This window comes from Sitophilus oryzae, unplaced genomic scaffold (assembly GCF_002938485.1).
Source record: "Sitophilus oryzae breed Bouriz unplaced genomic scaffold, Soryzae_2.0 scaffold_1356_pilon_pilon, whole genome shotgun sequence".
NCBI lineage: Eukaryota > Metazoa > Arthropoda > Insecta > Coleoptera > Curculionidae > Sitophilus > Sitophilus oryzae.
Genome location: NW_022146011.1, coordinates 395,182 through 410,879, shown reverse-complemented (window position 1 = coordinate 410,879; position 15,698 = coordinate 395,182). Strand labels below are relative to the sequence as shown.

The following is a 15,698-nucleotide window of genomic DNA, read 5'->3' as shown; positions in this document are numbered from 1 at the left end:
GAATGCCCCATAGCTACAGAACGGATCGAGGTACTGTACCTGTACGACTCGCTCTACGTGAGTCCACGCTGGTCTTTTCTTGGCTGTCAAATAGGCATCGGCTTTTTTCATGGACTCGCGTTTCTCTTGGGCTGTGGCTTTGCGACCTATCCATACGAAAACATCTATATCGCCGGTGTCCAGGATAAACACGTCGTTCTCATCAAGTAAAGATTGGTCCAGAGGTCGGGTTCCTACCGGCTGTATTTTCAGAGACCCTGGAATAAATGTATTATTAATTATTAGAATAAATTAATTAATTTCAAAAATATAAATAAATATTTGGATTGTTCTGAATATTGAGAATATACCAGCCAGATAATTACTATAAATAAGAACCCTAAAATTCCCAACTGACAACGTAGTACGACAAAGAGACAATATATGATATCTCCAAAGCTGTTTATAGCAAGACTAGAAAAACTCTTCAGTCTACTAGAATGGACCAGCAAAGGATTGAAAATAGATGGAGAATATCTTAAGATATCTACAATTGGCTAATGACATAGTCCTTAATTGCCAATAGTCCTGAAGAACTACAAGCACAAATTAACGAACTAAATACAGCCAGCAATAAAGTAGATCTCAGAATGAATTTAGCAAACTAAAGTAATGTACAGCGAACCGATGGACAGAAAAGACATTCTAATAAAATAAATACTGGAAATAGTAGAAGAATATATATATATATTTGGGACAATTAATACACATCTCGGGCATCTCTACTACCAGAAATTAACAGAAGAATTAAGTTAGCATGGAGTACTTGTGGAAGAAACTCAATCATATTCAAATCCAGAATGCCACTTAATCTAAAGAAGAAAACATGTGTACTACCAGTCATGACCTATGCGTGCGAAACCTGTGGTGCAACTTTGTTCAAGTTAGCAACCGATCGTTTAGAAGCGATGTAGAAACCAGATCGATACTATGTTCATTGCAAAACTAGTGTCGCTCAAATGCTGCGAAATATGGTATCACTATCACACTCTTGCACACGTGTCTAGACTGTCGCCTCGCCACAAAGCGAGAAATCAGAATATTGCTACGAATCGATGTTGCTACTGAACATAGTGCATCAAGCTATAAATTATTTTGCTATCGCTTTGAAACATGAACAAAGTTGCACCCCTGGATTCTTAAAACTGACAAAAAGAAACTGTAGGTCGCACAACACTCTATGGAACGAAATATACTGAAAATAACCAAGAAAGACCAATAGAATTGGTGGAAATCGATTCAAGGTCGTTACGCCGATACACCGCCGCCGATCCGCTTTTTTTTAGGATAATGTGGATGCCACCTCACAGAATTATACACCATATGCTGTCCTCCTTTCACGCAGTTGAGCAGCTCTGAACTGTTCAAGAACGCGATACTCTCCCTCCATTCAATTGAGTCATAAAGTTCAGAACTGGCTCCGCGCCATATGGAGGCACCAGGCTATCTCGCACAGCTCCTTTCAGAACCGTTCTGAGCAGCCCAGGGCGTAAAGCTCTGGAACTTGAAATTCGCAAATGGAGGACAGCAATACAGAAGCTACAAAGAGCTTTTAATAGCATTGGTTAAATGGGAACTAATTGCGTGACGTCACGTTTGACATCGGGACACAATAGATCTCTAAGGTCGCAGTGATTAGCCACCTCCTACTCACCGTACGGATATCAAACTTACGTTTGACATCCGTGCGGCTTGAACAGCATTTCAAGTGATGTATAATTCTGTGCCTCTGCTCCTAGCAACCTGCATTTCAAATCCACGCATCGCGTATCACCGTTCGTCTAAAAATTTGTACGTGGGTTTAAGTTTGGGTTAGTTTGGGTTTGAGAAGTAAGAATTGTACATTTTTTCTTGCAATTGTACCTATGTACTCCTTGACTATCAAATGTACCCAAAATAGTACAATTGTACCTATTGTAACAACACTGGATGGAAAACATGTTATTTCGTCAACCATCGATACAGGCGGCGAGACAACGGACAACGGAGTGGGGAATGCGCTACGGTGAACGTAGCTGCTTCGGTCGATGGCGTCGACGGTGGTATTGGGCTTCCCACAACAGCTTAAAAATAATACGATATAGAAGAAGCAGGTTTTTTGAAACAGTTGCGGGCATAACGCCTGGCGGTCGAGATAACAGGAGTGGGAATGGAACGCTGCTGCATCCGTCGATTGTCGATGGAGGCTCGCAACGGGTTGGAGAAGCAGTCATTTTAGATACGTTGTTTTTCAACCTGTTACGAGCATAACAGGGTGGCGGTCGAGATAATCGGAGTGGGAAAGGAACGTTGCTGCATCGGTCGATTGTCAATGGAAGTTCGAAACAGGTTGGAGAATAACGCATCAGTTGTTTTAGATATATTGTTTTTCAACCTGTTACGAGCATAACGGGCGGAGGTCGAGATATTATGGCGCTGTATGTTTCAGTACGTTATTAAGTTTCAATATTTAGGTATTTATTTATTCTGAAAAATTTTCAGAATAATATTTTAAGATTTTTTAAAAATGTATACAAGATGTTTTGAAAAATCTGGCCATTGAAATAATGATTAATCACGATCCTACTTAAAGCCCTTAACGTAAAAAGCTGATTTTTGGAAAACGGATTGACTTTAGGGTGTAGAGGTTCGATAAGAAGGGATTTTTCGAAACTCGAATTCTAAGGGGGTGAAACCACCCTCAAATATTCGAATATTTTTTATTTAAAAACCGGTGAGTTTTTTGGAAAAACTCTTAAACACGTATATTTTATTTCGTTGTTTTACATATCTTAAGATTTTTTAAAAATATATACAGGGTGTTTCATAAAATATGACCATTGAGTAATCACGATTCTGCTTAAACTGCTGGACGTTTAAAGCTCTTTTTTGGTAAACGGATTTACTGTGGGGTTGAGATTCGATAAGGAGGGGTTTCTCGAATCTCAAATTCCAAGAGGGTGAAAACGCCCCTCAAATATTACAATAATTGTTATTTAAAAAACGGTTAGTCTTTCGGGAAAACACTTTCTTGGACAAGGATAATTTATTTTGTTTTTTTACATATTTTGAAATTTTTTAAAAAATCATACAGGGTGTTCCAAAAAGTTGAGTAATTGATTAACCACGATTCTGCTTAAACTGCTCGACGTTTAAAGCTTATTTTTGGCAAATGTGAGAAAATTTTATCCAGTTTGTATGTTAATAGAAATTCTTGCTTTGCTTTATCATCACCATTACAAATTATTAATTCGACGCGAACGAAGACGCGGGTACACGCTAGTTTAAGTGTAAAATTAATTCGAACTCTAGTGTGTAGTTGGTTTACTTATGAAGAATATACTACACATTTTTTTATATTGCTATTTTTTGACCGCAAATGGTAAAACTATAAGTAAGAGCTTCTCGCCCGTCGAGAGAGATGCACCCTGTACACTGCTACGCAATTCAGGATCTACGCGGATCGAGGGGCAAGGCGTAGGTAGATCGGAATGTATACGTATAGACGAGTGGGGGAATTTTGGCTTTTTTATATCGCAATTTGTAAACAGCGCTTATTTGTAAACAACGACCATTTTTAGAGGGGTATTTTAGATAACAATCAATATTTAGAAATATTTTGACACCCTGGAAATACTACCACCGAGCATGTCATTGTTGCAACTTGCAACTGCGTTAATACGCCTGGCGGTGACCGCCTCATACTTTTTCAGATATTTAGCAATAAAATAAAGAAACCTGTTATTTTTAAACTGTTTTTTATAAATAACTATAACAGTTTCAACTGTTATCTAAAAATAACAGTTTTGCCCATCACTAATCAGGACGATTATGGTCGGTCCGATTTGGTGAGAATCCGGCCTAAGACATAAATCTATAAGTTAGATCCCACAAATATCCTCCCTGTCCCAACTTGTGACACTCTGTACAATGGACAAGATCTAAGTTATCACACGCTAACACAGAAAAAAAGGTGTGTTAGTGACCTCTAGACTAAAAATAACCACAATAAGCTCGATATTTTTCTAATAAACTCTCTGTTGATGTACCATTGTCAAAATAAGTTTGTATTGTAACAATCACTCCCACATTTTGAAGAAAATTTTCGAAATATTTTGCCAAAAGGAATTCTCGAAATATGTAAAAATATGTTTTGTGTCTTTCCTGTCATATATTTTGCAGTTTCTGTAAGTGTAAAGATTAAAAAATTAATTTTATGCATTTGGTGAGTTAAAATGTATAGTAAATTAAAACTGATGTTTATATATTGCTTTGAATCACTTGAGTTTTTAACAGTAGGAGTCTATTTTAGTACATCTTTCGTCAGATCTTGCACTACATAACTTTTAAAAGCATTATTGACAGATATTTTAAGACAACATATTTTTCAAAATATTCTAATAAGATTGCGATAAATTTTTTATTGGCTATTAATCTTGTACTACTTCGCACTAAAAGAGGTTCTAAAAAGAACAGCGTTCGACTGCAGGGTCTGCTAGTAAAAAAAATTAAGCTTAAAATATCAAAAACACAATTCATTTAAACCAAAAACTCGTAATACAAAATTAAAGTGTCAAAACGAATGACAATGTCAGAAAATAAATAAATAAACATGGCAACTTAAATAATAAATTACAATTTTTAACACCAGCTTTAAAAGATGTAATACATATTTCATATAACTAAAAATCTCTAAATATACGAACAACTTCAGAACAAACTTGTTCTGAAATCAGCAATGACAGGAACTTATACATGCTTTGAACTTAGGTTTCTTTAATCTTTTGAATCAGAAAATTTAAAAATAAGTATGCAAAACATAGATATCGAATTTCTTTTTGGAAAAACTAATTTTGAAATCGACACAACTATATGACTACTATTTCTGAATCATGAACATAATTCTATTTTGTTGAAAGGTATTTTAAAAGCTTTTGTAAATATTTTTATAACGTTAATAGGTAAAAAAATAGTAGTAAATACATTAAATCCAATGTGATATATGATGGCACACGACTATAATAATATAAATATGTTTTAAGAAAATTATTGAAAAATGAAATTCTAAATTCAACCTAGTTTTTTAGTCGGATTGAAGTTGTTCATTAAAGCTTCTTCATCAATTACTCTGATAAACTGTATAAATATTTACATTTTTAGATGTATTTCCAAATAAACTTTGTTTTCATTAGCCATTTTACAACACCTCTTGTTTATTTTAAAACTAAAAATGAATATATAAAATTAGAAAGCCTGTAAATTTGTGACGTAATACCCAGAGGGCCTACTCACTTTTTAAGAGTTGTACTTTTAACATTGATAGAAAAACTTCGTCAAACATGGCTTGTTTTTGTTTTAAAAATCCTACAGAATCTTGAAATTTTCAAAAAAAAAAGAAAATCAGAAATATGTTGAGCAAACTTGACAATCAATATTAACTAGATTTAATGAACATATATGGCTCAAATAAGATATGGTAGACCGGATAAATCTTGCGTTGCTCAACATATTGTTGACAAAGATCATTGTATTGTTACTAATAATTTAAAATTAATTAAACAAGTCTCAAATTAGCGACAATTAGATGCACATGAGAGCGTTAAAATTAATATATTAATGTAAAGATAATATGAACAGAGATAATGGTCCAATTCCTTCCAGTTATCTGTTCCTATTGCTCTAGTCTCGGTAATTAGTTGTTCACGTTCGGTCGATTTTGACTCGCTTGGCTACTTTTGCTATGCTTGGTCAATAGTTTTAATCATCTGCTGATGATGCGATCAAGGTTAGAAAAATGCGCGAAAAAAAAGTCTTACCTGATGCGTCAGAAACGCGATACAAAGACACCGCCTTCTCTTCAGACGTTTCGAATGTGGCATCATCACCTCCGGCGGCTTCCTCGGGTACTTTATCTCGAGAACCACCTCCCAGAGCAGCGAAGAATTCATCAAAATCTGATTGGGGACTGTAATCATCTAGACAAAAAAAATTAAAATCATTTTTGTATATTTTCTTTTTTATAATTTGTCCAGCGTTATAAAACACACACTATCAATATTTAGATGTTCATAAGTTAGATATACTTACGAAAACATCAAAATAAATAAATAGAAAGACAATATGAACATAGATAATGGACCCATTTCATCTAGTTAACTGTCTCTATTGTTCTTGATTGAAATTTAAATACTACTTTTTTTAAGCAAAAATGTGGAAAGTTGACATATAATATGTCATTCTATTCAGAATGTCATTTTCTATCAGATAAAGTAAAACAATATCGGGGGTATCATTTAAAAATCAAAAGTTGTCAAAAATCATTTCCGGTGAAACAGGAAGTGACCGAAACTAGTTGAATATGTCAATCAATCCTGATTAATGTCATATACTAACATACCAAATCTCGTTTTTTTATCTGCAAAAAAATAAATGTTATAGGGTTGAGCCGTAACCACCGTAATAACAAGGCCGAACAGCTGTGACGTAAAAATCTCGTGACGTCACCAACTGGAGGTTCAACTCTGTTTAGCAGCGTTGATAATTACCTGATAAAAGTTCAAATTGTGGATCTTTTTTCACTCACCAGATATATTTCGCAGTTTTAAAATGTCTTTTTCCGAGTTTTTAAAAATATTATAGTATATAAAAATAGTTTTAATGAATACGGAAAAAATCATACCAGTCAATAAATGTTTATCTCTCACTTTTTATCAATCAAATTTAATAAAGGAATATTTTAAGTTCACAATAGTGTATAATATGAGAAAAAAACAATAAAAAATAGATATTTTTTATAGTATATATTATGATATTATTATATATTACAATAAACATTTTCAGACAACACTGATAATGAACAGAATTTACTTATAAAAAACCTTACTAAAGGCAGTCTTGGGTTTCCTAAAGATGAAATTACTAATATAGTTTTATTTGAATATATAATTTTTAATAAAGTTTTGCAAAGCCATGAGGAGTTTCTCAAAATTCACAATAAAAAATATTTTTATCAAAAATATCTTTGGATTACATTAAAAGTAATAACACCATTATTAAAATTTCCGCAATGTACTATTTATAATGCTAAGTTATTGTAAAAATTGTCATAAATTCTATTAGAAATACACGTCTGAAAAACTACTGTTGTTAAAAAATAATGATAGACTTGGAAAAGGAAATAAAAGAAACTTAGACACACTTAGAGCATAAATAAATACAATGATGATGGATAATGTGAGATGGGATATCAATCTGATGTTTTTTAAATTTTATGTTTAATTATTATTTATTAAAAATTCGGTGCAATTAAAGTTTATATCCATTATATACGTATAAAGTGTATCAAATGCAATCAAAGTTCAGGCCTCCAGTTGATGACGTCACGAATAAGCTGTGCGGCCTTGTTATTACGGTGGTTACGGTTGAGTCCCTTTTTAAAAACACCCTATATAAACGCTCAGTTTGTAAATAACACTTTAGTGTTAGATGTAAAGTATTTTAGTTTTATGAAAGTTTTATTATTTCAATTTCCTATTTCATAACTGTATTTTTTTATAACTTTACTGCCACTCACCTACAATAGTTACTCTGGGTTTTCCTCCATGGTCCTGATCTCTAATCTGATTGGCTGCAGCTGTAGCCTTCAGCTTTTCTACCCTTTTAGCCTTAGATCCTACGTAGACGAAAATCTTGCTGCCCTTGTCCAGAATGAAGCAGTCCCCTTTGTTCAATGAGGCAAAGTTAGGATCAACCTACATAAAAAAGGAATTTTCAATGAATATCAAGAAATAGATTAAAACGGTAAATAAAATAGAAGAAAAATAATAAAAGTTAAAAGGTTCTTTTTTTACATACCAAACTCAAAATCTAAAAAATATTCCTCTATCGCGACAATAATTTTAAAAATTGTTAATCTGTGTCTTTCGCTACTCCCGCTCGTTTGAACAAAAAAGAAAATAAAGAAATATTTATGTACAAGAAATATTTGTGGAAGTTTATGTTTAACTAAGTTTAATTTAATTAAGTTTTTTTTAAGTTTCAAAAAATGTTTCGCCTGTGCCTCTTTTCACTCTCTCGTCCTCTATTTTTTATTTTGAAAATTGGCACCCTAGTATTAGGATGTATTTCAGAAAAATAATTTAACTTCTAGAGGGTGACTCAAAAAAGTGAGTGGATCAGGATGATTTTTTTTAAATGGAACACCCTGTATATTATTACATTTTTTGCTTCCTTTCTGATCACTTACAATAATCTTAAGATATTTTTAAATAAGTTTTTATAGTTTCAGAGATATTAATAAATAAATTTTAAAAAATATTTTTTTCTTCTTTTTTTTAAAAAAAATATTAAAAATACAAGAACTGTCCTGAAACCAAAAGTACATTAGGTGTTCACTTTAAATGGTCTGTACTTACTTTGCTATAAATATCGTAATCTTAAATCATACAGGGTGTTCAAAATTCTACGCCAAACTTTCTAAAATATAAAATATTTTTTCTTCGTTATTTTAAATGGAACATCCTGTATATTATTCTTTAGTAGATGGATAATTAAAAAATAAACATTTTTAATTCTCCATTATTACTAAAAAAATAATATACAGGATGTTCCATTTAAAAAAAAAAACGAAGAAAATTTATTTTATATTTTAGAAAGTTTGGTGTAGAATTTTCAACATCCTGTATGATTTAGAATTACGATATTTATAGCAAAGTAAGTACAAACCATCAAACGTAAATAAATAATATAGTTTTGGTTTCAGGATAGTTCTTGCATTTTTAATAATTTTTTTATTAAAGGCTGAAAAATTTATATTTTTTATTTATTTATTATCTAATATCTCTAAAACTATCGAAATATATCCACTCATATCTTAGAATTATGTAAAGTGATCTGAAAGGAAGCCAAAAATGTAATAATATACAGGGTGTTCCATTTCAAAAAAAAATCATATCGATCCACTCACACTTTTTTGAGCCACCCTGTAGAAGTTAAAATATTTTCCTGAAATACATCCTAGTACATACTTTAGGTTAGTACCTAAACAAAATTTCCAAGTTTTATATTCTAGGAGCTACAGATGCTCGACGCACTATTGTCGGACCCTGTATAAACAGAAAGTGTGACCATTGTATCAAGAAATATTTCAGAACTTTTCGAAGTCCGCCTGGATCGTGTTTATATATTTTTAAGGTCCGACAGTCCGACAGGACAGAGCACTTTCACCTGTGCTGTCAATCAGCGCATAAGAAACAACGTTTTTAATCGCATAGTCTGTTTTTAAGCCATTGTAGTCACACGGCAGCACTAAAAATAAGTTTTTATTTTGAAGATTTTCTTCTAGTGTGGCAAAAGATCCATAACTCTCTTCAAGAACTGAACCCGCCACAAAAGTACAGTTATTATTTACTCTATATTACCTTATTTCTCTAAATATTTACCTCTTTAACGCGAATGTTCCTGGATCCCTTGACCTGGAACAGTCTGGTTTCTTGCTGTTGTGGATCTACGTGCCGGAATCCAGAAGATACGCCACCCGCCTCGTAGCGTACTCCAGATTTGAAGTAGGACAAGAAAGCTTGCGATTCGTGATCCTGTTTTTCTCTGTGTTGGACCGGGTCACCTCCCAATTGGTCGTCCAGTTGGACTGATAAGATTGCAGCTGCACCAGCTTCATCCTGATTGGATAATATTACTTATTATTTTATTTGGTATGATAAAACTGGAAGGATACTAAAAAAATTATGTTAGCCTATGCAGGTTGTACAGCTTTGCTACTGAAAAATGAAAGTGTAGAGAATGGAAATTATGATGTTGAAGTAGACAGACGCTAGAAATAGATGTTCAGTTAAGCTTATTAGAACGGAACTTCAAATTTCATTTAATTTTAATATATCGCATATTATAAGAATATTTGGATTTTATTAAGAACTAGTTGAAACCTGGCCACGACATCAGGAAAAAAATACTTTTTATTTTTTTTTAATTAAATGAAAAACAAAAACTCCGGCGACGACAGTTTTTAGAAGAGCCAATTAGCTATCTTTTAGTAAAAAAGCAACTTTTTAGAGCAAGGCTTATTTCAGTAGAGACGACACAGACAAACATTAGCATTTTATATACTACTAGCATGTACCAGCGACTTCGTTCGCGTTGAATTAATCATTTGTAATGGTGATGATAAAGGAAAGCAAGAATTTCCATTAACATACAAACTGAATAAAATTTTCTCACGTTTATGTCAGCATGAGAAAAAACAAGATGGCGATATTATTATATAACTTGGTAATATTGGAGGGGTAGTTTCATCTCGTTGGAATTTGACTTTCGAAAAATCCGTTTGCCAAAAATAAGCTTTTTACGTCAAACAGTTTAAGCAGAATTGTGGTTAAGAAATTACCCAACTTTTTGGAACACCCTGTATGATTTTTTAAAAAATTTCAAAATATGTAAAAAAACAAATAAATTATGCTTGTCCAAGCGTTTTCCCGAAAGACTAACCGTTTTTTAAATAACAAATATTGTAATATTTGAGAGGCGTTTTCACCCTCTTGGAATTTGAGATTCGAGAAACCCCTCCTTATCGAACCTCTACACCCCACAGTCAATCCGTTTGCCAAAAATCAGCTTTAAACGTCAAGCAGTTTAAGCAGAATCGTGATTACTCAATGGTCATATTTTATGAAACACCCTGTATAAATTTTTAAAAAATCTTAAAATATGTAAACAACAAAATAAAATATACGTGTTTAAGAGTTTTCGAAAAACTCACCGGTTTTAAATAAAAATATTTTATTTGAGGGATAGTTTCACCCCCTTAGAATTCATGTTTCGAAAAATCCCTTCTTATCGAACCTCTAACCCTTAAAGTCAATCTGTTTTCCAAAAATCAGCTTTTTACTTTAAGCGCTTTAAGCAGGATCGTGATTAATCAATGACAACATTTTTCTAAACACCCTGTATAAATTTTTAAAAAATCTTAAAATGTGTAAAAAAACAAAATAAAATATACATGTTAAAGCGTTTTTTCGGAATCTTGACCGTTTTTTAAATAAAAAATATTGTAATATTTGAGGGGTGATTTCACCCTCTTGGAACTGGAATTTCGAAAAATCCCTTCTTATCAAACCTCTACACCCTAGAATCAACCTGTATGCCAAAATTGAGCTTCTTACGTTGAGTGGTTTGAGCAGGATCGTGATTAATCAGTATGTCAGTCACTCACAGGATTTTATATATCAGTATAGATTAGTATAGATGTAGATGTAGATGACAGGGCTCTTATTATTACAGAAACAACAAAAATAAAAAATATTGAATACAGTTGGGGGTTGGAACCTTAGGTGTTACAACAGCAAAATAAAACACTAATTCACCACGTTATCGCTACACCAAAACACTTTGCTTTTAAAGGATGATTCACGGTACAGCGTGACGGGCCGGGGCCGTGCGACGGTGAAGGCACGGCCAAACATTGTCAAATGTTATTTATACTTAAGCCCCGTTCTCAGAACATCGACTGTCGCCAGCGACACCTCAAAAGAACCAATGAGATTTGTACAAAATTCAAACAGCTGTCAATTTTAAATTTAGTACAGCTCCCATTGGTTGTTCGAAGTGTCAATCAGTGTCGCTGGCGACACGACGTCATTCTGAGAACGGGGCTTTATGCATTCATGCTAAGCCGAGCTTCGCCGGAACGCGTCCGTGCCCCGTCCGAGAAATGTCGGTGTACATTTTTCCTCGGATCCGCTACGGTCCGGCCCCGTTGCGGCAAACATAAATGAGTCGCCCGGGCTAAATACTTCGTTCGTCTACGGGCCTACAGCAACTGTTTTCTAGCAGTGTTGCCGCACCCAACTTTTAGCGCGTACCACATTATAAACTAAAAATGAACCACTTTGGTACAATTTTTTAAAGCACAACAAAATACATCTGCAAATGACTTTAACCGGTTTGGTCGCTGTGAATTTCTTCATAAATTTCTAAATAAAAAAACTTCCTGGAGAGAGATACAAATCGAGACGAAAAACATGAAATAGAAATTCAGAAAACCCAATTATAAGTATGTATAGGTTGAAGAAATCTAAGTAATTCTAATACTACACACAATACTTGGAAAACTTAAAATTTATTAAAAAAAAACGCAAATATAGAAGCATGTTAGAAACAGTATATTTTCAAGTTTTTTCTTCGGGTTATTTAATATAGGCAACGCTATAGACATTACAACGTTTATAATACGTCGTTAATTAATGCGGATTGTCTCCGAATGGTATCGGTAAGCGCGTTTAATGCAATATCAACGACAATAATTATTAAATATCTATTCATTTTCGGTGCGCGTGGGAAATAATTATTGTACCAAATCATGCTGGACTTGAAAATGTAGTACCACTGTACCAAATAGAATTAAAAGTATCAAAATTTGGTACAAATGTACCACTGCGGCAACACTGTTTTCTAGAATTAAAAGTATCAAATTTGGTACAAATGTACCACTGCGGCAACATTGTTTTCTAGAATATAAACGGCACGGACATGATCCCCGTTGTCCACTCGGTGTAGCATATATTGAAGGCCCGGACCAGGGCCATGTAAGTGAAATATTAAAAATGGTTCCAGCAAAAGTTTCCCAATTATGACGGATGATGGCGCTGATCGTCAAATTTTTGGACCGGGATTTTGCTTACCGACAATACGACGTGAGCTACGACCGGACCAGGACCAATCAGAATGATCAGTCTTTCTTGGACATTTGCCGCGGATGTGTGTGTTAATTTCTGTTGTGATAAGTGTGGTTGTGTTTGCAGTTTGATTTTTCGGTTTTGATATTATGTTAAAATTAATTTTGAAGTATTGTATCACCTGTTTTTATGTAATAGTACTTTTTTTAGTTCTATGATCTGATATGTTATGATTTGTTAATGTTTGTTTAACAATGTTATACCAAGAGGTTATACTTAATATACTTATCAATTTGCATAGCCTAACTTTTTTATCAATAAACTTTGTAAATTTTCAGATTATTTAATTCCTTTTGTTTCCGTTTGTAATTTTATTTTTAAGACATATTATGTGATTGTTTCACATAATATGTTTTAAAAATAAAATTGCAAATAGCGAATAAAAATAATTAAAATAAAAAAGTGTATTTTATAATTCCCCCCGGCCCCGCACCCCTTTGGCCAACCTATAATGTCAGCTATGTCGAGAGATGGCGTTACGAAAATGGAACCGATTTATTACAAGGAACTTGGGCTTCTTTTTCGTTAGTATATTCTGTGGCCCGGACGTGGTTCGGTGTCTACTTTACGGAACGTGCCCGGCTCGGGTACGGCCCGGTGTACCATGAATCAGCCTTAACACTGGACGTTCGTTTCGCTAATCATAAATTTGAAGCTAACCATCAGTTTTTGTCATCTGCTGATGATGCTAAGCTGGTTAACGAAACGCGCGTCCAGTGTTAAAAGTAAAGTGCTTAATGGAAATTAGCGCACTTGTAGGGATTAAGATCTTTTTATGCTTGTATATTTGTGATTATACTAAGTATGTTATATTTTAAAATGTTTTAGTGTATTGAGCTGAATTAGTGCTTTATTTTGCCAAAAAATGTCCACTTAAAAATAATTAAATAAACTAAAAAGTAAAGTAAAGCCAATAATTATACAGATTATACAGCTGAAAGTTTTGATTTTGTTTAGGTTTTGTTCTAGTGGTCGACCATACAACCAACACACGGTATGATATTTTCATAGATTTTTTTTAAATAACAGATTTAAATAGAAAAATGTATTTTCTTACAATGACTGATTATTGTCATGTCTATTCTTGTGTTTCCAAAGCATTCTCTCTGTTCGGTCTGTCAAAACAAAGGAAAATAGAACGGCCCATTAAAAATAATCCTGACATCACTGTAGGTACGTGTACACGAAAATAATTTTAACACCCGTCATAAAACTGTCTTTAAAGGTGCCAATAGAAATAATAAAATTGCTGAAATATGTCGGTTTCAAGTCAGAACCACATCACTAGTTCACTTTGTGAATAATTTAAAAAATATGTACGGAAATAAAATTGTTAAACCTTGTTTGTTCCACATCATATTAACTATAAAGCCTCATAACTATAAAGATTCATAACACAGAAACGCCTTTTGGTTTTTAGCAGGGTAAAAAATAAATCAAAAAATCGATTTTGTTTATTTTTTTCCATAGCAACTGTTAAAATTGCCTTATATCTATCAAAAATGGTAGATAAAATAGTACTTTAACCGATTAGCGAGTTACGTTCTAAAAAAAATATTCAGAAAATATTTTATTCTCTAAACTTTGGAAATTATTATTTCAAGGAATTTATTACGAGTAGAAAAAAAAATATTGTGCTGGGTTGGCGTTGGTTTTCTATGTAATTTGACAAATAAATAAAGCTGTCTCTTTAGTTGTCACTTTTGAGTCAATATTTTTTTTAATTCTCTTTCGTGTCGATTGCTGATTGAATTGGAGCCAGAAATGGCTCAAAACGAAATAAGTAACTTGCCAACAGATATTCAGGCTGAGGCGACAAACGCCATATCCAAACTACTTCCATCTAAATCCCGAATAACTTATGAAAAGGCATACAAAAATTTTCAAAATGAAAGCAATTAAAAAACGTGCGAGAAGAAATAAAGTTTTTAACCTATCCTCGCTGTTAAAGTATCATTTAATCTACCCTTTCGGTTAAAGTACTATTTTATCTACTATTTTTTGATAGATATAAGGCAATTTTAACAGTTGCTATGAAAATAAAATATTATTTTTTTGGTGCGCCTTACTGTATAATAATAAAATTAAGGAATTGAATTTTTAATTGGCTTACCTGAGTGGTTTGTGATCCCAACCAGAAATGAATGTCCCAGAATTTCTCACCTTTTTTATTCACTCTAGTCTAGAAAGAAATACGTATCTATTAGTGATTAGTTTTATACCAAATCATTTCTTTAATATTTCTTACATATGATTAAAATATACTTACATTAAGTACAATGTATGAATCCCCAGAGTAAAATTTACCATATTGATTCTTTGGATAGGGAACAGGTTTGAAATCCTGAAAATAATAATTCTGTAATATATATCTCAGTGTTTAACCTTTTAAGAAGGAATAGATCGATTTACTACACTTTGAAGCTGACATTAAAACAATGGATGAGTCTCCAGAGCATTTTAAAGTCAAGAACCTTTTAAACTATACTTATTTAATTAAACAGTTAAAAATATTCAAAATAATATTAAAATCACCGTTTGAATAATTTAATTTTAATCATCTTTTAGCACAGATGAAATTTAATTGTTATTAAGTGACATTTCTTGAAAGTTAGTTAGATTTTTTTGACACTGATCGTCATGGCTAGTTATGATCTGACCTGTAAATTGTAATTACTCTCTTATAGCTAAAGCTCGTTTTTAATTTACGATCATTCACAATGTCTAAAAAATACAATTAAATTAACAGAATATCCTAGCAATAGCTTGCTGCAGTAGATAGTGATGTGTCGGTATTTTAGTAACGCGATTTTGGAGAGGCATTTTTTTGTAACGTCGCGTCGTGTCGTGTCGCGCTCCACAACGAATTAGGAACCTGTTACTGAAGAACGACGATTATAATAGCGACGAAATTATAAATTATTTATAATTTGC

The 15,698-nt window shown here is 32.9% G+C and overlaps 1 protein-coding gene across 2 annotated transcripts in view; it reads right to left on the bottom strand.

The window, feature by feature from the left end:
- Positions 1-15,698, bottom strand: part of LOC115875223 (gelsolin-like) — a 46,678-nt gene that overhangs the window by 6,792 nt on the left and 24,188 nt on the right. Inside the window, exons 3-8 of one of the 2 annotated variants that reach the window (XM_030890634.1) lie at positions 15,034-15,108; positions 14,878-14,946; positions 9,459-9,695; positions 7,592-7,769; positions 5,835-5,993; positions 40-257 (exon numbers count right to left, since the gene is read on the bottom strand). In XM_030890634.1, coding sequence (XP_030746494.1) covers positions 40-257; positions 5,835-5,993; positions 7,592-7,769; positions 9,459-9,695; positions 14,878-14,946; positions 15,034-15,108 — 936 coding nt within the window. The remainder of the gene's footprint in view (positions 1-39; positions 258-5,834; positions 5,994-7,591; positions 7,770-9,458; positions 9,696-14,877; positions 14,947-15,033; positions 15,109-15,698) is intronic. The other variant, XM_030890633.1, reaches the window with a different exon arrangement.